This window comes from Leucoraja erinacea, chromosome 8, assembly GCF_028641065.1.
Source record: "Leucoraja erinacea ecotype New England chromosome 8, Leri_hhj_1, whole genome shotgun sequence".
In the NCBI taxonomy this organism is placed as follows: Eukaryota; Metazoa; Chordata; class Chondrichthyes; order Rajiformes; family Rajidae; genus Leucoraja; species Leucoraja erinaceus.
In genome coordinates this window covers 51,346,636-51,374,166 of record NC_073384.1, presented here as the reverse complement: position 1 = coordinate 51,374,166, position 27,531 = coordinate 51,346,636, and the positions used below count along the sequence as shown (strand labels likewise).

Here is a 27,531-nt window from a genome sequence, read left to right as displayed (position 1 = left end):
CAGCGGGTTAACTGACAGGCTGCTGAAAAGACGAGGACCACTTGACCGCTTTCGTGTTTGGACTCGTATAAACCCAAGGGTGAACGTTATTAATTTTAGCTACATTTTTCAACGGAAGGTCCTTCGTGTTAATAACTTGCCGGACTCGGCACTTCCTGTTATTAACGTGAAGTTGCAATTCATTTGTTGACACCGATCACATAAAAAAATAATTAATTTACGAATCGGGGACGAGGAAGAGGTTACTTTTCAGCAAAGGCTCAGAGCTTGTTAATATTTCAATTAAGGACGATCAAATTTTATGTTTCATGTCAGTTGGCTGCACTCCAAATATCCTTAAGTTGCAATCATCTTAAGGCAAACCCTGGGGATCGAGAATGACATAGGTTATGCAGTTTGATGGTGTACAACCTAATCTCTCCCCTGTTCCAGTAACTGTACGTTTCGGTTGTGAAGTAGAGTTTATCTTTGGGGTTCATTTTATTAGAAATTTCAATATATTTATAATCATGGCAAGCCTGCTGTAAAATTTGGTCAGGTATCTAAATTCCTTAAAATATGTTTACTTGGATGTGAGTTACCTCAAATGAAACAAAGCAAAAAGGGAAATTTGACAAATTCATGAACTCGTGATTTAAAAAAAAAAGAAGTAATTCTCGCTTTAAAGAAGAAAGGAAAATTAGCAGGCATTACTGTAGTTGGCTGATTGATAAATATTTGACAGGAAATAGTCTGCTTTACAGCAGATGTTAGTTTTCCATACCTAGATTTACACATTTTATGTCATGAGAGACCCTTTGATTTATGGCAATCCTGTTCCTTCTCTAATTTTCCCTGTAACCTCTTCTCTTCACATGTCCTTTAACTCATTCTAGATTAAATCCTTCACATACATACTAGATAAATTTAGAGTGGCTAATTTACAGACCAACCTGTGCATCTTTATCATGTGGGAGTAAACCAGAGCATCGGCATGGTCAGAAGACATGCAAACTCCACTTAAATAGCAACTGAGATCATGGTTGAACCCAAGTGGTTGGAGCTCTGGGAAGGTTAAGCAAATACTTTCCAAAATAGAATCACTGTTGTAATAGAACAAAATGTTACAGTGAATTGCCAGAAGGAATTTAAGGTCTGATCCAAACAGACCAAAATGTTGAGTAATTTAGTGATTGCCTTTGGAGTGGGATTTAAATTGATTTCAGATACAAACTCTAATTTAAAAGTGTAATTGAGGTACGATAATTGAACTGAGTTCAAGTACTCTTACAAAAGATGGCTACTCTGATAACTAGAAATTATTTAGGATGGAGATACAGCGTGGAAATAGGCCCTCAGCTCACTGAGCCCACACCGACCAATGATCCCTGTATGCTTGTTCATCCTACACACTGGGGACAATTTACAAAGGCCAATCTGCACATCTTTGGAATGTAGGAGGAAACCAGAGCACCCAGAGTAAACATGGTTACAGGGGAACGTGCAAACTCCATACCGACAGCACCCATAGTCAAGATCGAACCTGGGTCTCAGGCACTATAACATCTTTCAAGAAAAATGTAGGCAGTCAAGATTGTCAAAAATGTCATCAGTGGAACACTTACTTTTAAGTTGTAATATTGTGTGTGAGATCACTGATACTCACCAAATCTGCTATAAATATGTCTGAATAAAAGTAGAAATTGTTGGAAATATTCAGCAAGTGAGGTGGGATTTGTAGTGAGGAGTACTTTGGTGGGTGAAGGGGCAGTTGCGTCAGGTTGGTGTTTGGAGGGCAAAACATTAGATTTTTGAGATTCATGATAAATGTTTGTAAGATATGTTGAACATTTGAATTCAAAAGTACATTTCCGCAGTGGTCAACAGCCAGGATACTGGGAACCAGATGAATTATTGATTAAAATCTACCTAATGTCAAACTCTGAGAGTATAGGTAATTTAAAATGAATTAAGTCAAAGCTATTATTTTACGAATTGGCCATTAGATCGGTTTTAAAGGCAGTGATATATAATTTCCTGGAAATAGTTGGGTTTTCAGATTTCAGAATCTGCGTGGTTTGCTTTTGTTTTCAAAAAATGTTTAGATTTTCAGTTTATTTTCAGTTTAAACTAGACCAACTGTTCCCCCCCAACGTGCGGTTGTGGGGGATGGGAGGACGGGGGAGGGGGAGAGGGAGAGGTAGGAGCAGGGAGGGGAGGAGGGAAGGGGGTAGGGGTGTGTGGAGGGGAGAGGGGAGAGGGACGGTGGGGGGGGAGGGGGATGGAGGGGAGGAGTGGGAGAAAAAGGGGAGAAAGAGAGAGGGGGGGAGGGAGAGGAGAGGGGGTTGAGGATGGGGGAGGGGGCGGGGGGAGGGGTGTGAGAGGAGGGGGGGAGGGAGGGGGAGGGGGAGGGAGAGTGTGGGGGAGCAGGGTGGGAGGGGAGGGGGGGGGGGTGGAGGGAAGGGGGGTTTAGGGGAGGGAGGGGAGGGGGGGGGATGTAGGAGAGGGGGGGGGAGGGGAAAAAGAGGGGAGGAGGGGGAGGAGAGGAGAGGAGGGGGGGAGAGAGTGCCTTTTTTATTTCAACCCAAACCCCCCAACCAACCATTTGCAGGCAGTGCTGTTTTACTTTAACCATATTTTCATTTTCAAACCACATTAAGGGTACTTACTCACAGTTGTGTGAACATGTGTTCAGTGTCATTCACAGCTCGGAGAAACGTGACCCTCTGCCTTCCTCCAGCTTGCAGACTAATTGAGGCACACCACTTCCTGGTTTTATAGTCCATCCCCCCTGACGCCAGCGGGGGCAGCAGAGAGAATGGGGAGTTTTGTAAAATCATTAATATCTCTGTCATTTTTCATCCTCGGCACACATGCGGCGGAGGGGGGCTCTGAGCGATGTGGCCAAAAATGACGGCCGTAGGTGGCGGCGTTCTCTCGGAAATCACAGCACAGATCGCCAAAACCGGTCAAGAACAGACTTTTAGTAATATAGATTAACTTGAGGGAAGGTTATGTAAAAGAGTATTTAAATGGACTTGAGAGGTTTTATGTTATCACAATCTAATTTTTATTCTGTTGAATCTCATCCTAATGACCCAGTTGAAGTGTGAAGCAACTAAAAGCAGTAATAATGTTCACAGATTGGCTTTTTGGTTGTGGTGGTGTGCATTCATTAAACTGGAAAAGGGAAATTTCAATCAGAAGGAATACCTCTAATCATCGTGGTTGTATTTTTGAACAAAACAACTGTGCAGGAAGAACTTAGTGGGTCAGGCATCATCTGTGGAGGGAATGGACAGATGATGTTTCGGATCGTGACCTTTATCAGACTAAGTTTGAAGAAGGGTCCCAACTCGAAACATCATCTTCTGTTCCCTTCTCAGATGATGCCTGATGATGCCTTCCCAGAAGTCTGCCCTGATCTGCATTTTATGTTTTTGTTTTGAATGCCAATACTCATCTACCATTTGTGGATAATTCCCATTATTGGATTCAGCCACTGTCTGAAGATGAGAGGAAAAAAATGGTCATGTGGTCATCAAGTCTTGTCTTGAAGCCGTAATATATGGAATACTCTCACTGAGTATTGGACATGTGTTGAATTTCTTTGGGAGATTTCATTTCAGTAATATTTAGACAAGGTGAAAAAAAACAAAATGAAAGGTGAGAAATTTGATGGATGCTTTTCGAGGGTACGTATTTGCGCTATGTCATTCAACTCCACATTGAGTGTATAGGCAAAGTGCAAACCAGGTCTTTCGTACTAAAATAAAGTTTTTCACTTTAATATAGAAAAATGATTGCTACGGACATGCGTAAGTACAAGATAATTCACTGTTTTTAATTGTTTTTAATTCTTTAATCTTATTTACATTTTCAAATTTTAAAATTATTAATTAAGAATGCAGTTAGAACATAAACATTCAGTCCCTGGCAAAATTAATAGTTAGCTGAGCTTGGCAGTAACTTGGACATAATAAATATTTTGCAGGGCTTGTTCTAGATTTGAAAGATGGATCAGAATTTGGAATGGATTTCCTTAATTGGATTGATGCAAAATAGTCTTCAAAAGGGAATTGGATGATTATTTTTTAAGAAAAGCTGCAATAAATTGGACAGCAAGCAGGGGAGTGGTGCTTCCTGGATTCAAAAGTAGTTATCCAAACTGAGTGACTGAACGGACTCCTGTACTGTATGTTCAAATAATCTGTGGTTTGATATAGCCCTGTCAATTTTGAGGTTCATTCACAAAGGTGTAATATTCAAACTAATTCTAGAATTGAGCATTTTTTTTGTATGCAGACAAGCTTGACCTAGAATTTATCTCAAATTTACTGATTTATAGTTAAAATTAGTGGATTTGTTTTCAGTGTTACCGTTTGAATGTAATATTGCATGTAGTTCTAAATATCTATGTAAAAATCAAATATTTCATATTTTTCTTTCTTAGAACTGGCTTCAAGCAACAGATTTGACCAAGGATGTGTATCATCACCTTGCCTATTTTGTACCAAAGATTTATTGCAGAGACTCCAACCCCAATCCACTTAATGAAGAAATGTTAGCTCAACATATTCTATTGGAACCGTTAGAATGGTACCTTTGTGGAGAGGATCCAGCTATGGGAATTATCAAACTTGAAAAGGCGAATAAGTCATCACAGCTCTGCGGACGTGTTTTCAAAATTGGAGAGCCTACCTATTCGTGCAGGTACTAAAATTGTGACGAGTTAAATTCTGTGAATTCTACTTATGCACGCTTGGATATTTGGCCGTCAACGAACAAGAATCACACTCTAACACCAATGTTCTTTAATATTGGCTGCATTTTATGGGAAGGAATGGGCTCTGTTGACAGCTGCTATTTTATGTGGTCTTTGAAGCAAGGATTTGTTGTTTTGGGGTATCCAGCATGATTCTATCAAGAATGTTCATGTGATCAGGGAAAGAAACAGCATGGATTTTCAACCAATCAGTATCACAGTTGTTACTGAAGAGCACTGAATTTAAACTGGCAAGTATAAGATAGATTCTAATAATATGCAGGTAAGTTAATCAGTTTTGGAAAAGAAAACAGGCAGAGAAGGATAGGAAAATAAATTATTGAACAAGCAAATCATGAGTAATTAAGGACTTTTACGCAGAAACATAGAAAATAGGTGCAGTAGGCCATTCAGCCCTTCGAGCCAGCCCCGCCATTCAATATGATCATGGCTGATCATCCAAAATCATTACCCCGTTCCTGCTTTCTCCCCATATCCCTTGATTCCATTAGCCCTAAGAGCTAAATCTAAAGGGCCTGTCCCACTTGAATGTCATTTTCGCATCATTTACGCGACATAATTTACGCGTCACAACGCACGACGCATGCGTCGTAATGTGCGCATTATGCGCGCATGGTGCCTGGTGACGTAGGCAGTGACACACGGTTGCGCGCGGTGCCCCTGGATTTGGGGATTCACAAAATCTTCGCGCGCCACCTGCGTAACGCGCAAATGACGCCCAAGTGGGACAGGCCCTTCACTCTTGAAAACATCCAGTGAATTGGCCTCCACTGCCTTCTTTGGCAGGGAATTCCACAGATTCACAAATCTCTGTTTTTTCCTCATCTCAGACCTAAATGACCTACCACTTATTCTTAAACTGTGACCCCTGGTTCTGGACCCTCCCAACATTGGGAACATTTTTCCTGCACCTAACCTGTCCAATCCCTTAAGAATGTTATAGGTTTCGATAAGATCCCTTCCCATCCTTCTAAACTCCAGTGAATACAAGTCCAGTCGACCCATTCTTTCATCATATGTTGGTCCTGCCATCCTGGGAATTAACCTGGTAAACCTACGCTGCACCCCCTCAATAGCAATAATGTCCTTCCTCAATTTAGGAGACCGAAATTGCACACAATAGTGATGCAGTGATTCCCAGATCCTTAAAAATAAATTAAAAATTCTTACTGATGTCATTAAAACCTCACTTGCCCATTAATATGATTGTCACATAGTTTGTAGAAATAGTGAGCACGTACACTACAATTATGGGGTTTCTGTGGTTAATTGTACACAAACAGAACATCAGCATCCACTGTATGCTTACCAACTAATAGTAAATCATGTTCACTTCCCAAAGATCTTAATTTTTTAAGTTTCTTTATGTTAATAATTTTCCTGAAATGGGTTTGCAGTGACTTGAGTTAGCAAGCTTTTTTATTTTGCGTTTGTGTAGTTCTGGGGTGGGGGGGGTCGGGTCGGGTTTTTGTACCTTCCAAGTGCCTCAATTCAGTCCTCTCAATCAGCTACTATGTAATATGAACATAAACTATTGGTGCTTCCACACTGCACTTTGTAAACTGTTGGATGTTATTTAACATATCAAATTAAGATTGTACTGCATACAAGATTGTTGGTTTAACTGAGGCTAGCCCCTGCACTGTATGCCAAGCAGCTCTAATAAACTTGGCACTTTATAGAGATTGTTTGCAGACAATTGTGAATGGCAAATTAAAATGTTCCAGTTTCGTTTACATTTTGGAAAATAATATGAGTCATTTCTTTGGAACATGTTGGATTCCCAAACTCTTCACAGAATCCTTCAAGGTCCAATTATATTTTTTGTACCTTACCGATGAATTACGCAAGGATGAAGTATCCCGATATTTATATGCCTCTCTCAAATTGAAACTAAATAATTTGTAATTCCCTTAAAAGGTGAAGGAGGAAGTAAACCATAAACAATGTATCTAGTGGCTTGTGAAATGGAAATTCATCGATCATCACTCTTACAGAATGAATAGGGAAAATGTTGGAATCTCCAACTTTTATTAGGCTACTTTGAAAATAGATTGTACAGTCAATGTAGAATTATGAGGGAAATCATGCAAAATCTATCTGAATTTTTGAGATGTTGTAAGTAGCAATACATGTAAGAGTTAATGTATTTAGATATCCAGGAGGCTCTTCAATAAGTATCACAAAAGATAATTATTGAACCTAATTTTGAGTGCCCACTGTTGGGGGAAAATATACTGGTGTCGACTGAATTTAAGGGACAGCATATAAATTAGGGAAAAAAGTTGTTTTTGGGTTGGGAAGCTATGACCCTGCAGGAATATAAGTCCCCACTGTTCGGTGATTAACAATGATTTCATTGAGAGGATAGAATATGATAAATACGTCAAATGACAGTATTCAGTGAGAGGTGAAAATTTGGGGATGTGGACATATTGACTGAATGACAGATTAAAATATTGTGGAAATAAGAAATTATCCACTTTTGGAAGAAAAAATAGAAACATTTTGTAAGGTCAAGAGTCGAGTGTTTAATTGTCATGTGCGAAAAAGAACAATGAAATTCTTACTTGCCGCAGCACAACAGGTTTGTAAACATAGTGCTCAACAGATATCATAAGAATCAAACAAAACAAAAGTTCATTAAATTAAAAAAAAACGATACAGTGCAAAACCAAACAAAGGCCGGTCCTTAATGTAACATTTGTAGTTTAGTTGAAGTTCATAGTGTTCAATAGTATGATGGTTGTTGAGAAGAAGCTGTCCCTGAACCTAGATGTCGGTTTTCAGACTCCTATACTGCCTTCCTGATGGCAGGAGTGAAATGAGAGCATGGTCAAATGAGAGATGGTGTGGGTGCTTGATGATGCAGGCTGCCTTTTTGAGGCAGTGTCTCCTATAGCTCCCTTCGATGGTGGGGAAGACAGTACCTGTGCTGGATCGGGTAATGTTCACCACTGTTTGTAATCTCCATTGTTCCAGGAATTAAAGTTGCCAAAGCAGAATGAACTGTTTGTTGTACATGAGTTAGTGTAGTTACAGAAAACTGCGTGTTTGCTTTCTGCCATTCCACTTGGAATAAGATTCGTTATTTTGCTCCATTTCTATAAACCTTGTTGAGTTCACATCTGGAATATTGTATACAGGTCTGATTTCCTCAACCACTATAGTTGCAATTGAGGAAGTGCTGAGAAAGATTACCAGGTAGGTTGCTGGAATACTGAATTTATCACTTGGGAGCTTAAACAGATGAGTTGGCATTCTGTGAGCTTGGAAAAATGAGAGGTAATCTTGCTGAATAAATTAAATTATTTCAGAAATTGACATGGTGAACACACTGGTAAAAATCAATATTTAATTGCTCTTACAAAGTGACAGTGAGCCTGCCTTCCACTGTGCAGCTGAGAGGGAATTTAAAGAATTAGACCACCAATGTTGGGTGGGCAAATATATTTCCAAGTCAGGATGGTGTGCAACCTGGAGGGAATCTTGTACGTGGTGATGGTGATGTTTCCATGTACGTTGCCCTTGGTGTCAGAAGTAGACTAAGAGGGTAACTGATACATTTTGTCGACAATGGATGTCAATCAAGCAGGTTCCTTTGTCCTAAATAGCATCAAACGTCTTGAGAATTATTAGCAAGTGGAGAATATTCCAACACATTTCTGTCTTGATGGTGGAAACAATTTGTGGTGTTAGGAGGTGAATCACTCACTTCAGTATCTGTAGCCATGGTATTTAAGTGACTGGTCAAGTTGTTCCTCTGATGGTCAGGGATTTGGTGAGGGTAATGCTACTGAATTCAATGGTGGATAGTTAGATTATCTCTTATTGCACGTGGTCACTGCTGAATGCTTTTACAGTGAGAATGTTACTTTTATCAACTCATGCCTGAACATTATAGGTCTTGAAGATAGGCATGAAAAGCTGGAGTAATCTAGTGGGTCAGGCAGCATCTCTGGAGAAAAGGAATAGGTGATGTTTTGGGTTGAGACCCCTCTTCAGACTAATCATCCAGGTCTTGCTGCATTTGCAACTTTAAAAAGAGATTAGTCTTTATTTTTGCATCGTTTTGAGGTTTCACTGCTAATACTGTTTGTGATGCAGATGGAAATAAATGTAATGGATAGATAGCCTCACTTAATATATGATAACATATGGTGTAAATGACAATGCAATAATTCAGTTTGGACATGCTCGAATCTCGTTGTGGGACTTGAGTTACTCATTTTTGATGTGTTCAAATCATTCTCTGTTTGTGTGAAAGATCATGAGACTTGCTGATAAGATCTGCAGTATGACTTTTAGTCCTTTTGTTTTCCCCAGCTGATGAATTGGTATCAAGGGATCACAATCCTAGGATCATCATGTAAAGGGCAAGGTCAGACGAATTTTTTTCAGAGGGCTGCAAATAATTGCAGGTGAAAACTTAGCCTCCCCAATACAGCCATTATATCTGTACATCATGAAATGCTCTCCCCATCTCATCCAAAAATCATGCGATCTCCTGGCAGATTGGATAAATTGGCTATGCATGAGCAGAATTGTGTTTAACTTGCCTGATATTAAAGTGTTAAACATAATAAGATAAAGTGGAACAAATTGACATTGGAGTTACACCCCAATACGATGATTAATGAATTCCAGAAGGGGAGTAAAGAAAATGCAGAACATTGTACTCATTAAGAATCTCTATCTGGTAGGGTTGCAGGAAAAATAGCTTTGGTGTTGCAAATATTGGAATCTCCTGTGGGAATCTTAAAAAATGTTGTTTTCCATGTAGCCAGGAGAGTGGAATATTCAATCAGATATGATCTGTGAATTATTTCAAAATGATGTGTTAAAATAATGTAAAGGATTTTATAACGAATCCTCCTCCTGTCCTAATTGCTCTGCTCTCAGTATTATTCTGGAAGAGAAATCTTTTTGTATAAAATGTCTTATGATACCTTGATAACATGACTTTTTATCTATTTTTATTGAAGGGATTGTGCAGTAGATCCAACTTGTGTGCTATGCATGGAATGCTTCTTGGCCAGCATGCACAGAGAACATAGATATAGGGTAGGCTATTTTACTTTCCTTAAATTACTGAAGCAAATGTTTCTGTTCTGATTAAGTAGCTACTTGACAATAGACTTTGTACATAAGCCCTTTAATTTATCAAAAAATCAAAAAACGGTTACATTAGTTCATAACATCTATACATAACTAAAGCTCTGATCTTGTGCTCTTCCGGTTTGTGCGTTTTTTCTATTTGTGCAAAAATGGTACACGATAGAGCTACGATTTTTCGTCAGCTCACTCGCCCATCTCCTGTGCTGTGAGTGCAACAAGTTTCCTTCCGATCGGTGGTATATTGTAAAAGTTATCGAGGTTTAAAAATCGTAAAAAACGCGCGTGCGCAGATCGATCTCCTCTCCTGCCAGTCAGCTCCGCGCGGATTAGTCTTCTCCTTTCACTCCCTGGGACGGTCCGCCCCTTCCTGCACCATCGCTTCTTTACTGGAGCTGAGGGAGGCCGGCAGAGGTCTCCTACCGGACACAATTTTCGGAGGGACCAGGCGTGGTGATGTAGCCAAACGGAAAGAGGTGAATCTGATCCCGGCAGAGGAGAGCGTCCAGCGCCCGCTGTGAGTCCCAAATGCACTGCTTTCACAACGTCCCGCAGCTCCAGCCCCTTCCTCTCTGGTTCCCCTCGTTGGTCCCTGCCCCCTCCCCCGTGATACCCCCCCTCTCCTCCATGGCTCTTCCCCTATCTTTTCTCCGAGCTCTCCCCCCGCCCACACGCCGGCGCGGTTGTAGATGCGGTGCTTCTGTGCCGATCTGAGGCCTGGCTCTGAGGGCGCCAAAGCTGATGCTCCTCCGGGGGAAGCAAGGAGAGAGAGGAGTGGCAACCTCGAGATCCTGGGGAGGGAGAGTGGAGGAGGAGAGGGGATAGAGGGAGAGGAGTGGGGAGGGGAGTTATGGCGGGAGGGAGTGACTGAGGGCAGGGGAGAGGTGAGGGAGGGATTGTGGGAAGGTAGGAGGAGAGGGAAAAGAAGAGGGAGGAGGGGGAATAGAGGACGAGGAGAGGAGTGGAGGAATGTGGGGAATGGAGGGCGGTGGGGGAGGTGAGGAGGGATAGTGGGGGGGGGGAGGGGGGAGGTGAGGAGTGGGGGATATAGGGGTAGGGAGGGGAGAGGAGTTATTGTGGGAGGGAGTGACAGGGTAAGGGAAAGGAGGGAGAGAGGTGGGGGAAGAATTGGGGAGGGGAGGAGGAAAGGGTGATGAAGAGGGAGGGGGAGAGAGTGCTAGGGATGAGGGGAAATGAGCTACGCCTGTGCAGATGTGGGCTATGGGTGAGAGGTGGTATGTAGCGTTGGGGGACCAAGCCTCATGTGTGACAGCGACCCAACGGGTCCCACTTAGTCTAGTGGATGAATAAAAGCCATTAATCGGGGAAGGATAATTTCCATCTACCTCGAAAGGAGACTCAATTTCCTTCCATTAACACTCCATCGTCCGCGGTGCTTGTCCACGTCCTGAACAACTTCTCTTTTGACTCCTCTCACTTTCTCCAAGTTTAAGGTATCGCCATGTACGCTCGCATGGCCCCCTAGCTTTGCCTTCCTTTTTGTCGGTTGCATCGAACAATCCTTGTTCCAAATGCACCAACCCCCAAATCGTTCTCTGCTACATCACAGTTGTCATCTGCACCTGTGCAGAACTCATTGATTTCATTAACTTTACAATTAACTTCCACCCTCTGACACCTCTCTCTCCGTTCTTGATCTTTCTGTCTCCATGACAGGGGACAGACTAACGACTGATGACGACTATAAACCTACTGATTTTCACAGTTATGTGGACTCCACTTCCTCCCACCCTGTCTCTTCCAAAGACTCTGTCGCCAGTGCTGTCAGAGATGGAACCCTCACCCGCATCTCCTCTGTGTCCCGCAGTTCTGCTCTCGCTCCCTCTTCCCCCAGGTGGAACAAGGACAGAGCTCACCTGGTCCTCATCTTTAACCCCACTAGTCTCTGCATCCAACTCGTCATCCTCCAACTTTTCTATCACCTCTAACGTGATCCCACCACCAGTCACATCTGGTGGTGGGATCACATTTTTGTCCCGTGTTGATTCTTCTATACTCGATGCTGCTCTTTATCACTGCATTTGCCACTCTAATTAACGTAGACTTTCCCAACTTTATTGCCGGTAATCCAAGGTTTTGCATTTTAAGAATTGAAAATCTGCAGATGAAAATAAAAAGTTAGACCAATAATTGCTGGAAATACTAAGCAGATAGGGCCAGTTGCTGTGATAAGAGAAACTTAGCTAATAGTCATACAACACGGAAACAGGTCCTTTAGTCTAACTCATCCATGCCAACCAAGATGCCCCATCTAAGCCAGTCCTATTTGCCCATGTTTGGTCCTTAAAAACTTTAAATCTTTCCAGTTCATGTTCCTGTCCAAATGTCTTTTAAATGCTGTTAAAGTACCTGCCTCAACTACCTCTGGCAGCACATTCCATATACCCAACACCTCCGAGTAAAAACATTCTCAGATTTCTATTAAATCTTTCTCGTCTCACTTTAAACCTGTGTACTCTGGGCAAAAGACTCCCTTAGAGTGCATTCTCCCTATCCCTCTCTCATGATTTTATACACCTCTATAAGATAAGCCCTCAACCTCCTGCGCACCAAGGAGTGAAGTCCTACCCTGGACAACCTAGCCAGGGCAGTCACGGTGGCGCAGCGGTAGAGTTGCTGCCTTACAGCGAATGCAGCGCTAGAGACCCAGGTTTGATCCCGACTACGGGTGCTGTCTGTACGGAGTTTGTACTTTCTGCCCGTGACCTCCAAGATCTTCGGTTTCCTCCCACAGTCCAAAGACGTACAGGTTTGTAGATTAATTGGCTTGGTAAATGTAAAAATTGTCCTTAGTAGGTGTAGAATAATGTGAATGTGTGGGGATCGCTGGTCGGGGCGGACCCGGTGAGCTGGAGGGCCTGTTTCTGCGCTGCATCTCTAAAACTATCTCTATAACTAAAAACCTAAAAAAACCTCCCCCTATAGCTCAGTCCCCTAGTCCTGGCAATATCCTTGTAAATCTTCTCTGCACTCTCCCCAGCTTAATGACATATTTCCTATAGTAGGGTATCATTTGTAACATTTACAAATTTTTAATTATATATCATTGACCCAAGATTTTCTGTCCACAAAGCTGTTTTCTATAGCATCTGTTTTTATTTCCACAATTGATCTCTCTCTCAATGTTTGCAGTCTTTTCCACCATCTTTAAAAAGCCCCTAAGACCCTGTTGCAGATGTAGATTTATCTTCTAATTTCCTCCTTTGAGTTGGGAAAAAGAACAATGACTCAAAACCATGAAGGAATTTGAGGGATTTTGTTAAAAATGCCCCAACAAATATTTTCTGTAAAGCGGTAAAGTTAGATTTTGTTGCTTCACCTGCCAGGTGCATTCTTAATTGATGTGATAACTGTAGCAATGTTACTAAATTTTGAGATTAAAAAAATCAAGTCTGCAATTTATCCCATCAGATAAAGCATAAAAATAAGTTTAATTTGACACCTAATTCACTTTCATATCTCAAGTATTAAAAAATTTATGGCCATTTTCATACTCGGGAAATTAGCATCTTGTTCCCTATTGATTTTCTATTGACATAACAAAAAAGCTGTGATCGTGGACAGTCAAAAGCCCAGAAAAATACTGCGGGATATAATGGGCCCAAAATTAGCTACTCGCAACTTTAAACTTTGTATAAAGGGATCTTAAGAAGCCCTTTTTAACGTAAAAATAAACAGCCTACCTTCTGTTGTCTGCTGTATGAGATCCGGCTGGTTGCCGGCGGTCAGGGGTTTAGAGGTTAATTTTTAACCTACTATAACAAGTATAGAAAGCCCTTAAAACTAAAAATAGCTCCAGCTACGGAATCTTCCAGCGATTTTTCGTTAATAATTAACTAGGTTGAAAAACCTCGATTTGAACAGCCTAGTGAAAAATCGTGTTTTAAACCCGCCCCCCTCTAAACGGCGCCAAAAGCGCGCACACGGGCTGGGACAGATTTTCAGCGACGTTTCAGGTAGGCTTTGCAACATACCTAATAACTGTTAATAAGAATCAACATGTCATAATTGTCATGCTTCAAATTAATGGGAATGATGGTGGAATTATATTCTTACTTTCTATTTCTTTGAATTTGTTTTTCTAATCGGGAATAAGATTCATATTTAAATGATTGCTTTTTAGATGACGACATCAGGTGGAGGGGGTTTCTGTGACTGTGGAGACACTGAAGCATGGAAACAAGGTCCATATTGTCAAAAACATGAACCTTCTGGCTCAGAAGCTCTGGAAGAGGTATAGTATATATTTTTGATGTTATTTCAAATAGTAATGTTTCTTTTAAAATATTTAATATAAAGTTTATTTAAAAAATATCAATACTTGGATTATGGGCACTCTTGGACGATCCTGTTGCTAGGCCATTTTGAAGGACAATTTACCTTGACAACTAAAGGAGTCGGACAAACACATCGATGTGGAATTTGAGCCACAAATTGGCGAAATTGAGAAGAGCAGCTGTTTTCCTTTTTTATGTCAAAAATCATCAGTGAATCGACTTTCAGTTGCTATTAGAACTCTTAACATGTTAGAATTTATTTTTATTTACCATGTTAATTCTTGTGCTTTGATATGCGTTTGAATTGAGTTACATTTTAAATCCCTCATTCTCTCAGGATCCACTGGAGCATTTATCGGAAGACATAATTGGACGTGCCTATAATATTTTCGCAATTGCATTCAAATATGCAGTAGATATGCTAACATGGGTAGAGGAAGAGAGACTGCCTTCCGGATTGGAGCCACTGTAAGTATTAGCAGTGAATTGCAAATGCGTCCGCCACCGATTTTCCGGCAACTGATGGTCTGGCACCTCCTTTAATCCGAACAAAATTTAGAGAGCCCACTTGAAATCACCCACGGAAGTCCCCCCCCTGAAAATGTGGCACTTATGAACCCCCGAAAGTGAGGCGGCTGAACTCTACCTCACCAGGACGTCTGTGGCCAAACCTCTGATCAGCGGGGCGAATTTGCCCCCACTGGCCTGACCTCTGGAACTCTGGCCCATCCGGAGCCGCCAGATCCTTTCCCATGTCGAGTTCCAAAGACTGCCTTGTGGGCTGCAATTCTAGCTTAGGCAGACCAGTCCAATATTGTTCGACTCCTCTCGGAGGCTGTGACCTCTTAGTGGTGGACCTGTGGCTGAGATGATACTGATTTCCAGACAAAAGTTAGTTTGAAAATTGTTTATGAAGGAACTGCAGATGCTGGAAAATCGAAGGTAGACAAAAATACTGGAGAAACTCAGCGGGTGAGGCAGCATCTGGAGCGAAGGAAAGAGGCAACGGTTTGGGTCCAAACCCTTCTTCAGACTGATGTGAGGGTAGGGGTGGGGGGGCCCGAAGAAGAAAGGAAGAGGTGGAGCCAGAGGGCTGAGGGAGAGCTGAGAAGGGGAGGAGAAAGTAGGGACTACCTGAAATGAGAGGTCAATGTTCATACCTCTGGGATGCAAACTGCCCAAGCGAAATATGAGGTGCTGCTCCTCCAATTTACGGTGGTCCTCACTCTGGCCATGGAGGAGGCCCAGGACAGAAAGATCGGATTCGGAATGGGAGGGGGAGTTAAAGTGCTGAGCCACCGGGAGAGCAGGTTGGTTATTGTGAACCGAGCAGAGGTGTTCGGCGAAGCGATCACCAAGCCTACGCTTGGTCTCACAGATGTAGAGCAGCTGACATCTATAGCAACAGATGCATTCGATGAGGTTGGAGGAGGAGCAGGTGAACCTCTGTCGCGCCTGGAAAGGGGGGGGGGAGGTAAAGCGACAAGTGTAGCATTTCCTGTGGTTGCAATAGAAAGTGCCCGGAGAGCGGGTGGTTCCGGTGGGAAGAGACGAATTGACCAGGGAGTTACGGAGGGAGCGGTCTCTGTGGAAAGCAGACAGGGGAGGAGATGGGAAGATGTGGCAAGTAGTGGGATCACTTTGGAGGTGGCGAAAATGTCGGAGGATTATTTGTTGTATGTGACGGCTGGTAGGGTGGAAGGTGAGGACTCTGCCCTTGTTACGAGTTGGGGATGGGGAGCGAGGGCAAGTCACGGGGTACAGAAGAGACCCTGGTGAGAGCCTCGTCTATAGTGGAAGAGGGGAACCCCCTTTCCCTGATGAATGAGGACATCTCCGATGCCCTGGTGTGGAACACCTCATCCTGGGTCCAGATGCGGCGTAGACGGAGGAATTGGGAGTTGGGGATGGGAGTCCTTACAGGAAGCAGGGTGGGAAGAAAAATTGTCAAAATAGCCATGGGAGTCAGTGCGTTTATAGTGGATGTCGCACAGTAGTCTATCACCTGCGATGGAGATAGTGAGGTCAAGAAATGGTAGGGAAATGTCGGAAATGGTCCAGGTGTATTTGAGTGCCGGATGGAAGTTAGGGGTGAAATGGATGAAGTCGGTGAGTTGTGTGTGGGTGCAGGAGGTAGCACCAATGCAGTCGTTGATGTAGCAGAGGTAGAGTTCGGGGATAGGGCCCTGGTATGCCTCGAACAAGGATTGTTCGACGTACCCTACAAAGATGCAGGCATAGCTAGGGCCCATGCATGTGCCCATATATTTGGAGGAAATGGGAGGAGTCAAACGAAAAGTTATTAAGGGTAAGGACCAGCTCTGCTAGGCGGAGGAGAGTATCAGTAGACGGGGATTGGTTGGTTCTGCGGTTGAGGAAGAAACGGAGGGCTTTGAGACCCTCCTGGTGGGGGATGGAGGTGTAAAGTGACTGGACATCCATGGTGAAGGTGAGGGAAAGGGGGCCTAGAAAACGGAAGTCCTGGAGTAGATGAAGAGCGTGTGAGTTGTCTTGAACATAGGTAGGGAAAGATTTACCCAGGGGGGATAGGATGGAGTCGAGGTATGTGGAAATAAGTTCGGTAGGACACAAACAGGCAGAAACAATGGGTCTGCCAGGACAGTCAGGTTTGTGGATTTTGGGGAGAAGGTAAAATCGGGCTGCGCGGGGCTGGAGAACGATGAGGTTGGAGGTTTAGGAGGGCAGGGAGCTGGTGTTGATGAAGTCAGTGATGGTGCTAGAGATAGTGGCCTGGTGCTCGTCTGTGTGGTCATGGTCCAAGGATAAGTATGAGGAGATGTCTGAGAGTTGGCACGTGGCCTCAGCCTTGTAGAGATCAGCGCGCCAGACTACCACAGTATCTCCCTTGTCGGCAGGTTTGATCACCCAATCTGGGTTCTTGCAGAGCGAGTAGAGGGCTGTACGTTCAGTGGGGGAAAATTATCACTTTTCCTCCTCTGTTGTTGCCTGCTTTCACTTTTTTTTTTGTTTGATTATATCCCAAACTTTAAATATGTCATAAATGCTGCATTATATTGAAAGATGCTTGAAAGATGCCACACATCCTGTACGCAGTTCCTTCCTACGCACTCTTTACATGTCATTTATCTCTTCCTGCAAAATAATTGGATTGAAGCAAATTATACTTTGTCTGTATGAATGCTTTTTAACCTGAATTTCAGCTTGCATCATCGAGCTTGATGTTGCAATTGAAAATAATTGATATTTGCACCTAATTTTCAGAAACCGGTTTGCCAGTAGGATCATTAATACAATTATTGTATCTCTTTTTTTCCCCTTTGCCACCTTTAGAAAAACAGTGACAGCATTCATCACAATCGCCAGCACTTTGGCAAACACCATGCCATAAGTCAGCTGAGCTGAAATCAGCAATGCAACTTCACTTACAGAAGCATTCCTCCCTCAATGCTGATCAATGAGGGCTGAAAGCATTGTTTACTCGGGTCCACTTCTGATTCCCTCTATCCCACAGTTCCCATGGTCCTTTACTGCTAATTTCACCCCGGCTGCATGCTGAAATCATTACATCTAGATTGTTAGCATCATTAATACTTGTGTGGCAAATCGTCAATATACTTGCTTTTGTGCCTGCAGTTAATGCTTAAGCAACCTGATCAGCTGTGGGCCTACCACAATTTGGTCTCAGACTGATTGATTGACTGAATTCCAGCACGCGTTTTCAAGATGGATCAACGCGTGATATCTTGTGCTCTTGTAACTAACCACATAAGAAGGATTCATTTCTGAATGCTCCATTTTCTCACTGTGACATTGTGAAAACCGGGCAATTTCGCTGTTGTGAATTGCAAAATCCGAAGCAGGACCTCAAAGGAACTCCCAAAAGCTGAAAGACCATCAAGGAAAATGTGAAATCCATGTGTTGCTATTAGTAAATATTTTCCAAATAAAAACATTATTTTTACCTGGTAATTTGTTATGAAAACTTTGTGTTCTATTTATTGAAAACACTTGATATAATGTGCTCATTGATGAAAATAAATTAACTATTTCAAAATGAAGGCCAAAAGGTAATTTTAAATTCAGGCATTGTTTTTTTTCTTTAGGGAAAAGGAAGACACTTATTATTGTATGTTATTTAATGATGAAGTCCATACTTACGAGCAGGTGATTTACACATTGCAGAAGGCTGTGAACTGTACACAAAAGGAAGCTGTTAGTTTTGCCACTACTGTGGATAGAGATGTGAGTTTTCATTTTTGTGTTATTTCTTGCCTATAATCTCCAAACGTTATGTAAACAGCTGCAATTTGAAAACACTTACAGGGAAATGTTAAAACCATTGAACTGATTGATGTTCCTTGAGGAAGAATTTGGTATAAAGTTGAAAATCATTCGTATAAGTTATGCATTCCACTTTTTTATTTTATTCCTCTTTACAATGTCCATGTTATATATTGGCCTATAATCTTCCAAGGTTGACAGAGAACATTTAAAATAAATATTGTCACTCATTTAAATATAGCATTCCATCTCTCTATCCCTTCCCCATCCAAGTTGCACCAGCTTCTCATTTTCACCCAACAAACACTAGTCTGAGGAAGGGTCTCGACCTGAAACATCACTCATTCTTTCTCTCCAGAGATGCTACCGAGTTACTCCAACTTTTTGTGTCTATCTTTGGTTTACACCAGCATCTGCAATTCCTTCCTACACACAGTAAAATGCTGATAATCTGCTCTCCCATTTGGTTTACATGGTGGCTATTCCCTCCATTCCCTTTAAATTTCACTCTTTTTCCTGCTGTGATATTTAAACATAGTGAAGACAAAATATATTGGGTTATTCGTGGGAATAATGTTTAATAGTCTAGAAAATGTGCTCAACAGGCACCACCAAAGTCCCAAGGATATAGATTGTTTGGGTTTTACTGTAATTTGGTTTAGTTGATTGGCTGTGATCACTGCTTATTTTATCTGCTTTTTATTACAAATGCTCCCTACTTTAAAATACTTAATCTTGGACTGATGCCAGCTTAAAAAAATTGCAAATCATCACAAAGTATAAGTGTGATCCCCTTTCCTTTTCTCTCTGCACAACAGAAGCTTAATTAGTCAGCTGAAGTTTACAGCTCGCCATAAGGAAAGCAACAAATACAATCCAAGCCCTAACATTGCACAGCAGTTGTATCATTGGGAACAAAGTTGCAGAATCCAAAACTCCAGATAGGCAGTCAGATTTTATGTCTAAGGCAACTTTGCCTTCTTGATCTAACCCAGAAATCCAGATAAAGCTCTTTGTTTAGTTTACTGATAACTGCAATTGGAGTTCTAGATGTGAAAATTTCACAATTAATTTAACTCTTATGGTATTTTAAGGGTCGTAGATCAGTTCGATATGGTGACTTCCAATATTGTGAGCAAGCTAAAACAGTAATAGTGGTGAGTAAAAATCTAACTTTCCTCTCAAAATGTACTGTGTATTTATTAAGATACCCAATGTAAATAGTTTGATTAATTGATTTTTTTTTTCTTTCATATTTTATTTGCTTTAGAGGAATACTAGTCGACAAACCAAACCGCTAAAGGTGCAAGTGATGCATTCATCTGTTGTTGCACATCAGGCATTTGCCATAAAGTTGTTGATATGGCTGAGCCAGGTGATTGGTTATTCCGGTAAGAATTATTTAATTTTAAAAAAAAAGCTTTTTGGCACTATGTTGTAGTTTTAGGTTCAGGTTTACTATTGCCACGTGCACTGAGGTAGAGTGAAAAGCTTTATTTTGCATGCTATCCAAATAGAATATAGTTCTCAGCATTGTAGCACATCTATAGACAAGTTCCATAGACAAAGTCCATTATCAACATGGGGCAAAGGTGAATCGGACAGTACCCTAGCAGAAGCCTGATAAAGAGAGGAAGAGGTTGTTCCTGAATCATGGGGTGGGACAAGTATTTTATTATGTTGGCTGTTTTTCCAAGGCAGGTGGTGGTAAATCTGGTTTGTTATTTGATGGCATAAGAGGTGAAGTGTAGGTGGTGGTGAAGTGTAGGTGGTGGTGGTGAAGTGTAGGCGGTGGTGGTGAAGTGTAGGCGGTGGTGGTGAAGTGTAGGCGGTGGTGGTGAAGTGTAGGCGGTGGTGGTGAAGTGGAGGCGGTGGTGGTGAAGTGTAGGCGGCGGTGGTGAAGTGTAGGCGGCGGTGGTGAAGTGTAGGCGGCGGTGGTGAAGTGTAGGCGGCGGTGGTGAAGTGTAGGCGGCGGTGGTGAAGTGTAGGCGGCGGTGGTGAAGTGTAGGCGGCGGTGGTGAAGTGTAGGCGGTGGTGGTGAAGTGTAGGTGGTGATGAAGTGTAGGTGGTGGTGAAGTGTAGGCGGTGGTGGTGAAGTGTAGGTGGTGGTGAAGTGTAGGGCGGTGGTGAAGTGTAGGCGGCGGTGGTGAAGTGTAGGCGGTGGTGGTGAAGTGTAGGCGGCGGTGGTGAGGTGTAGGCGGCGGTGGTGAAGTGTAGGCGGCGGTGGTGGTGAAGTGTAGGCGGTGGTGGTGAAGTGTAGGCGGTGGTGGTGAAGCGTAGGCGGTGGTGGTGAAGCGTAGGCGGCGGTGGTGAAGCGTAGGCGGCGGTGGTGAAGCGTAGGCGGCGGTGGTGAAGTGTAGGCGGCGGTGGTGAAGTGTAGGCGGTGGTGGTGAAGTGTAGGTGGTGGTGAAGTCTGGTCTGTTATTCGATGGCATAAGAGACGTTTTAAAATTCCTGATGTACAGGTTCAAGCCATTAGATAATTGGGTTTGCCAACCAAGTTAAAATGTTAGAAGATAGATGGAAACATTCATTGTGTAAGAAGGAACTGAAGATGCTGGTTTAAACCGAAGATAGACACAGAAAGCTGGAGTAACTCAGCGGGACAGGCAGCATCTCTGGAGAGAAGGAATAGGTGATGTTTCGGGTCGAGACCCTTCTTCAGTGAAGAAAGTCTCGGCCCGAAACGTCACCCATTCCTTCTCTCCAGAAGTATTAATTGTCAGTGTTTCAGAATTTAATTTTGGTAACTACAGCTCTCAGTAGTCTACTGGCAATTATTATCAATTCTTCTTTTATGCTTTATGCTACCAACAAAAAACTGTGAATGTAACTTTTTTTATTTATTTAAACTTGGCTTTTCTACTATTTGTATTGTATTTGAATGGCAAAAATACTCTGAATGGGAAGTACTTTCACGTTAGTTATAGAATAATGTGTAATCAACTCAGCAACAACAAGTGGACTTTTCATTAAATTTTATGAAACATTTGCTCTGTCCAATTAAGGTGGATTGAGGCGAATATTGTGTCAAGTAGGGTTACAACAAAGACCAGATGAGGACCATTCTTCTCTCATTGATAAATTGATGCTGAGTGACTCAAAATTATGGAAAGGTAATACTATTTTTGATTGTTTGTTTTTTATACATTAAGGGAATGATAGGATGTGGGGTTTGTGCGGGAACATGTCCTCCAAGGTATACAATATGCTTTTGAATGGCCATGGGGCTTATTCCTGATTTATTTCAAGATCTTATGTTCTCTTTCATTTTATGTGACACCATCTAGTGTAAAGCAAGTAAAGAGAAACCCAAAATAAATACATAGTGCTGTAAAGACATTACGTCCAAGAGGGTCTATCAATTATCAATGCCTGATAGCAGCGAAAACAGCTGATTTTACATTGCATAGAGAATTGAGGAGGAACTACTCAAACAAAAGTAATATCTCTGTTATAGGATTGAGCCACAATTACCATGGTGATAAATTGCAGATGGGCCCATCTGGTTGACAGATTAATGAAAGTAGTTAGAATACAAAGGGATATGTGGAAGTTGGGAAATACAGGTCAGAGCTGTGTGAAATGCCCAGCAGGTGAAGCAGAGTGAGGAATGAGATTAATGGAATTAATTTTTCGGATGGCCAACCTACTGCAGAACTGGCAAGTTCTAATATAAACAGAAAGTAAATTAATTGAAATTGTTAAAGTTGGTATTGAGTTCCAAGGGTTGCAATGAGCCCAGGCAAAGGTCCCAATTTGCAAAATATACCCTATACCATGTCAGTTTAATGTGTGATCTCTTGGAGGTTCTGAAATAGTTTTCTGAATAAATTCTAGACATCATTACCTCTATCACAAGTTTTTTTCCCTGAAAATGAAAATATCTTATTGCAACACATTTTACAAATTCCATGATTTCCTTATTTATAAATTATGGGATCACTTCTATCTATCCAACACATAAGCTTGGAGTTTTCGAACATTGATTGTTCCTCTACGTCTCAATCTATCCATTGTCTTTTTAATTCCTTTCTTTCCATTGCAGTGATTGTGAATATTGTGGTTTCCTTTCTAAGTTTCTTGTCCTTTATAAAGATCTTGGTGGGAGATTGCAACCTTCACGTGGTCCGCCCTGATTCAACTAATGCAATCAACCTGGCGTGCACGATCAAATAGAACAAGTTGTCCCACAACTTTAGGCTGTGCACGCCATACGCAAGAAGAAGAAGATCTTAAAGCCTTGAATGTTTAGCTAGTCTTGTCTATCATATCATCAGGTCTCCTTTATGCCGTTATGGCCTTTGAGCAGAATTTATTTTTTTGAAGATCTATCCCTTTTTATTCTTTTGTATTCCAGGCTTTGGCATACAGTATGTGAATTATCCACATGCCCTGATGTTCTTGTTATTTTTTTTTGACAAAAGGATTTAGTTCAGCTGTTGATCTACAAAGAGTTAAATAGCCGATTTTAAAAGATGGTCATCACTCCTTGATTATTGGTATTTTGTTGTTGACTATTCTTGTAAAGTATTTTGTTCCTGGAATGTTAATATTACCTTTATTGTTATATGTTTTCTGAACTTTGCTCTTATCCAGTCTTTGTTTTATCTTGTAGTTGTTGTCCCTCCACTTCCTTTTCAACTTTAATGTCTGTACTCCAGTCATTTTTGGTACTTCATTTTTCTTAGGAGCTTGTTTCCATCCCATGCTCGATGCAGCGTACGTTATGGTTATTCTCCTTCCTTTCCAAGTACTGTTGCCAACATCTCATGAAGTGGAATTCTCTCCTTCACGTACCATTCTTTAAACAATGCATTTACATTAGTTTCTGCTAACCTTCAAACAAAAACTAGAGTTTCAAAATTAAGGTCAATGCTTTTAGATACCGGGGGGGGGGGGGGGGAGAGAAAATGAACACAGTTCATAATTTTTGCAAATCATTCTCTGAAACTTCATCAACTGAATCTAATCATCAACTGATTCTAATGCGTGTCCACATCATTTAACTATTTAATTAAACATTAGGTTAATTAAAGATGAAATCTTGGGTTATTGGTGAATCCTCATCTGTTGTTTGCAAACTTTCCAATGCAAGTTTCATTCTTTAAATATATCGGTGAAGGTTGAAGTACAGCAGTAACCAATATTCTTGAAATCCTAGTTCAGCAAAGATTGATTTTTTTGCTTGATGTCAGATCATGAATGAGATAGATCATGTAAAGGAATAATGGTACCAATTATAAATATCAGTGTTGGTGCGAGTTGCTTCAAAGTGTGGCAAAAATGATTTAATGTAGCAGTTTCATGTAGTCATGTCTGCTAATCTGGGGAAATAGATTTCCTTTTATTACAGTAATATAATTTTTCGTCTTCATTCTCAATGTTTTTCCCTGAAGAGAGATTTATTTTTTCAACAGGAGCACGAAACATATATCACCAGTTATTTATGAGCAGCCTTCTGATGGATCTGAAATATAAAAAACTATTTGCAGTCCGATTTGCAAAAGTAAGTGAAATATTGAATGAAGTTCAATATTGACAATTTATATGAAGGTTAATTCTCTGACAAAACTAGTTTCTAATTTGATAACTTAGTCTGTTGTATTTGTAATGTTAAGCATTTTCATTTAGTTCTTAACTGAATTTACAGGATTTTTTAGGAATGGATCAAAATATAGATTGCTCTGTTATTTACTGTGTATGCTATCTTTAAATCAATTTAAGGAATGATTGCTCCAATTCTGGGTCCTGGATAACTATATAATTTTAAATAAGGATGCATAGAAGCTGGGTTAAAATATCTTTATTGTGAATTGTTGATATAGAATGTGCATATAGAATTACCTCATTTGTGTTATGGCTATTAATTTAATCTTTGAAACTTTCGGTTGAGGTATCATTTATTTTAATCTGGAATTAATTTGAAAAAAACGTTGATGTAGTTCACAAAAGAATGAAATTTGACTTGCATATCAAAGTCGTCACTCCTTGGTTGATATGTAGGGAAACTAGATGTTGTCGTGGTTTAAAACCATGCTCCATCATTTTTTAATGTGAAACTTAAACTAGATAAACTGCCAGAATAGAATAATCTCCATACGCAGATTTGCACTGTTAACAATCCCAGTTTTTGTCGTTGTGTAAACTTTGGTTATTCTGATTCTCAAGCAACCTTGCTCTGAGGTCACAAGATAATTGGCACACATAAATATGTTGGATAAGGAGTTAAGAATCTCAGTTGCTGTGGGATACACACCTTGACATGTATGCCATGATTTGTGATTGATGTCTCTCACAAGTGTTATTCTCCCAAACAATGAGGCTTCTCAAGTGATACTCCCAGAGGTCCTCTGAGCATGGTCAGTAGGTTAGACTGAAGATCTTTTCAACATTTAAGGAGATTTGCTTGTGGTGGAAAAATGATAAGAATATCCAGTCCTAATAGTTGATTATGCAAAATTTTGTCCTCGCACCCATCCACGTAGCCTGTGTGGCTATATATGAAATTGACTAATGTTACTAAAGCTGAAATTGAGACATCTGAAAACGAATGGCCAATGCAATAATGCATTATGTGAAATTAATACAAAGGAGTGTTTTTTCCAAATTTCCCGTTTGAACTTTCAGTAAATCTCTTTTTGCTTGTAGTGAAAGTTTCTTTACTCATTTCTAATTAAATCTGCAGATGATTATCTCCCCCCCCCTACTTTTTTTGCCATTAGAATCTTAATAAATAGATATTAAATCAGCACTTAATTTTGAGGACAATTTGGACATGACCTGGAGGTGAATTTATCTTGTGTTTAGAATTACCAGCAATTGCAGAGTGATTTTATGGAAGATGATCATGAGCGGGTAATGTCAGTGACTGCTCTGTCTGTCCAGCTCTTCACTGTCCCAACATTGGTGAGTACAGTGGATTTTCATTCAACTTATTCTTGTCCCCCTCCTTGCCTCTTCTCTGCCTTTTCATTAGAGCTATGAGAGGTTGCAGACTGACTATGTGAATGATGACCATGAAAGAGAGTTCTCGGTTACCGATCTCTCAGTGCAAATTTTCACAGTGCCTTCCTTGGTAAGTAATAATTCCACTTTGATCCAGCACAGCAAGATGTATTGGTATTACTTATTATGAGAACGACAATTTGCATTGGTTTTCCTCAACTGAGTTCTGACACACAGATCAGAAGATTTTTGTTTTATATTTATACCATTTGAGGTGGCAGATTTGCCAGGGAACTACAACTTGAAGAGTTGGATGGTTTTGGGTGGCAATGGATGCTGATGATAAGGATATCTTGTGCAGTGACATTCTGTGTGCAGAGATTCGAATTGAGGAAAAGATCATTATTGTTTATCGATTTTCCAATCTTGTGATGGTCATTGTGTTTGCATGTTAAGAAAAACAAATAGAGAAAGAATAGTTGGGTGCCATGTCCTCTACTTATGATTCAATACGTCAAGAAGGAGAAATATGGAAGAGAAAATAAGTTCTGCATGATGGTCACCCAATATAGTTATACCAGCTCTGTTGGTAAGCATTCAGAACCTTTTGATTGTGTTTTGAAAATGCCATAGATAGATTTACCAAAAACTGGAAAAATATATCGCTTTTGTCTTCTTCCATGAAATCTTTTATTAACTTTTCTTCCACATTGTACGCACGTTACTGATGCAGTGCATTGCTACATTTGTGTTCTTATGAACCTGGTGTGATGTATCAGTTCTCTGAGGACTAGGAATTAACGAGCAGCAGTTTGGTATTAGTTTATAAAGGGCTGAATGTTAATTATGTTTCAGAATGCTTTATTGCTCGTTCACTGTAATGTGTAGCTCAAATATAAGGGAAACTATAAGGTAGCACAGAATGATAGAGCCATCTGTGCTCTCGGGCTCTATAACAGCTCACTGTGCTTCTCAATCCATTTGTTTCCTTGAGAGAGTTCATGTTGAGTGTTCTTGTTCCAATCTTCATGGTGATGGCAAGTCTTGCAATGTTTATTATTTATTAATGACTATTTTGCATGTAGTGGGAGGAGAAAATGCATTTTTGTGTTGATCTGTGAAGATTTGAAAAATTATAGCTTCAGTGAATCAAAATTGTTGGGGGGTGATATAACAATTCTGAATGCTGGAGCAGGTAGATTTCTTGCTGTTTTTCAACCGGATATTGTAGCAGTGGGTTAATTGTCCTATGTACACAAATCAATGTTGTCTGGATGTACTTTGTAAATTAAGTTTGATCTGCATTAAACTCACTTCACAAAACTGCCATTTTAAAATTTTAATTATTGATCCTTACTTGGTGACCATGGTTTGGGAAGTTGGTGAATATACAAATATATAATCTAACCTATGAGATTGAAATGATAGCATATTGTAAGAACTTGATTTCCTGCAACTCACTTTGGAAATCATGACTGCATATCTTTTTCACCAGTGCTGGTCTGTGCACCTGATTCAATGGGTAGGGCCGTTTTAGGTCAAGACCCTTCTTCAAACTGGCAGACTTATTTTTGTAAACTAGCATCTGCAGTTCCATTGTGTATACTGCATGACTTTTCTACTTGCCTTTTACATAACAGTCAGAATCATTGAAGAACACCTTGGTACATGGTTGAATCTGGAAATATGCTCCTGGGAGTGGCCTTCTAGATATTACATGCAGTTGGGCATGTCCTTTGATTAATTATTGGATTGTAGTATTGTGTGTGATTTGAATACTTCAGAATTTAAGTATTTTATATCAGTTTGACTGATAATTTAATATGAAAACAGTGTTCCATTTTTATTAGCAAAAATAGCACATAAAAATATTGTATGTACTGTACTTTATTTAGCAAAACATTCTAAAAAAAACCCCTGAAAATTATAATACACCAGTGTTACCTAAGATGAATTCCCTACTTTCAATGTGTGTTCAAACGATGGACTGTTTCTAGATTCATCATATCTTGACTTGCTGCCCATAACTGATCAGATGTTAAATGATGAGGGGCTACACAGAGGCAAGTGCTTGTAGAGTGTTAGTCACCCGTTGCTGATGATGCCAGAAAACACCTGTAATTAAACTACGTTTTCCAAAGA

At 40.8% G+C, this 27,531-nt stretch overlaps 1 protein-coding gene across 3 annotated transcripts in view; it reads left to right on the top strand.

The window, feature by feature from the left end:
• ubr2 (ubiquitin protein ligase E3 component n-recognin 2) overlaps nt 1-27,531 on the top strand; it is a 90,867-nt gene that overhangs the window by 409 nt on the left and 62,927 nt on the right. For 2 of the 3 annotated variants that reach the window (XM_055639685.1, XM_055639683.1), the window contains exons 2-11: nt 4,433-4,692; nt 9,751-9,829; nt 14,025-14,135; nt 14,516-14,646; nt 18,264-18,402; nt 19,536-19,598; nt 19,712-19,832; nt 21,450-21,557; nt 23,862-23,950; nt 25,421-25,519. In XM_055639685.1, coding sequence (XP_055495660.1) covers nt 4,433-4,692; nt 9,751-9,829; nt 14,025-14,135; nt 14,516-14,646; nt 18,264-18,402; nt 19,536-19,598; nt 19,712-19,832; nt 21,450-21,557; nt 23,862-23,950; nt 25,421-25,519 — 1,200 coding nt within the window. Of the gene's footprint in view, nt 1-4,432; nt 4,693-9,750; nt 9,830-14,024; nt 14,136-14,515; nt 14,647-18,263; nt 18,403-19,535; nt 19,599-19,711; nt 19,833-21,449; nt 21,558-23,861; nt 23,951-25,251; nt 25,351-25,420; nt 25,520-27,531 lie in introns of all 3 variants that reach the window. The other variant, XM_055639684.1, reaches the window with a different exon arrangement.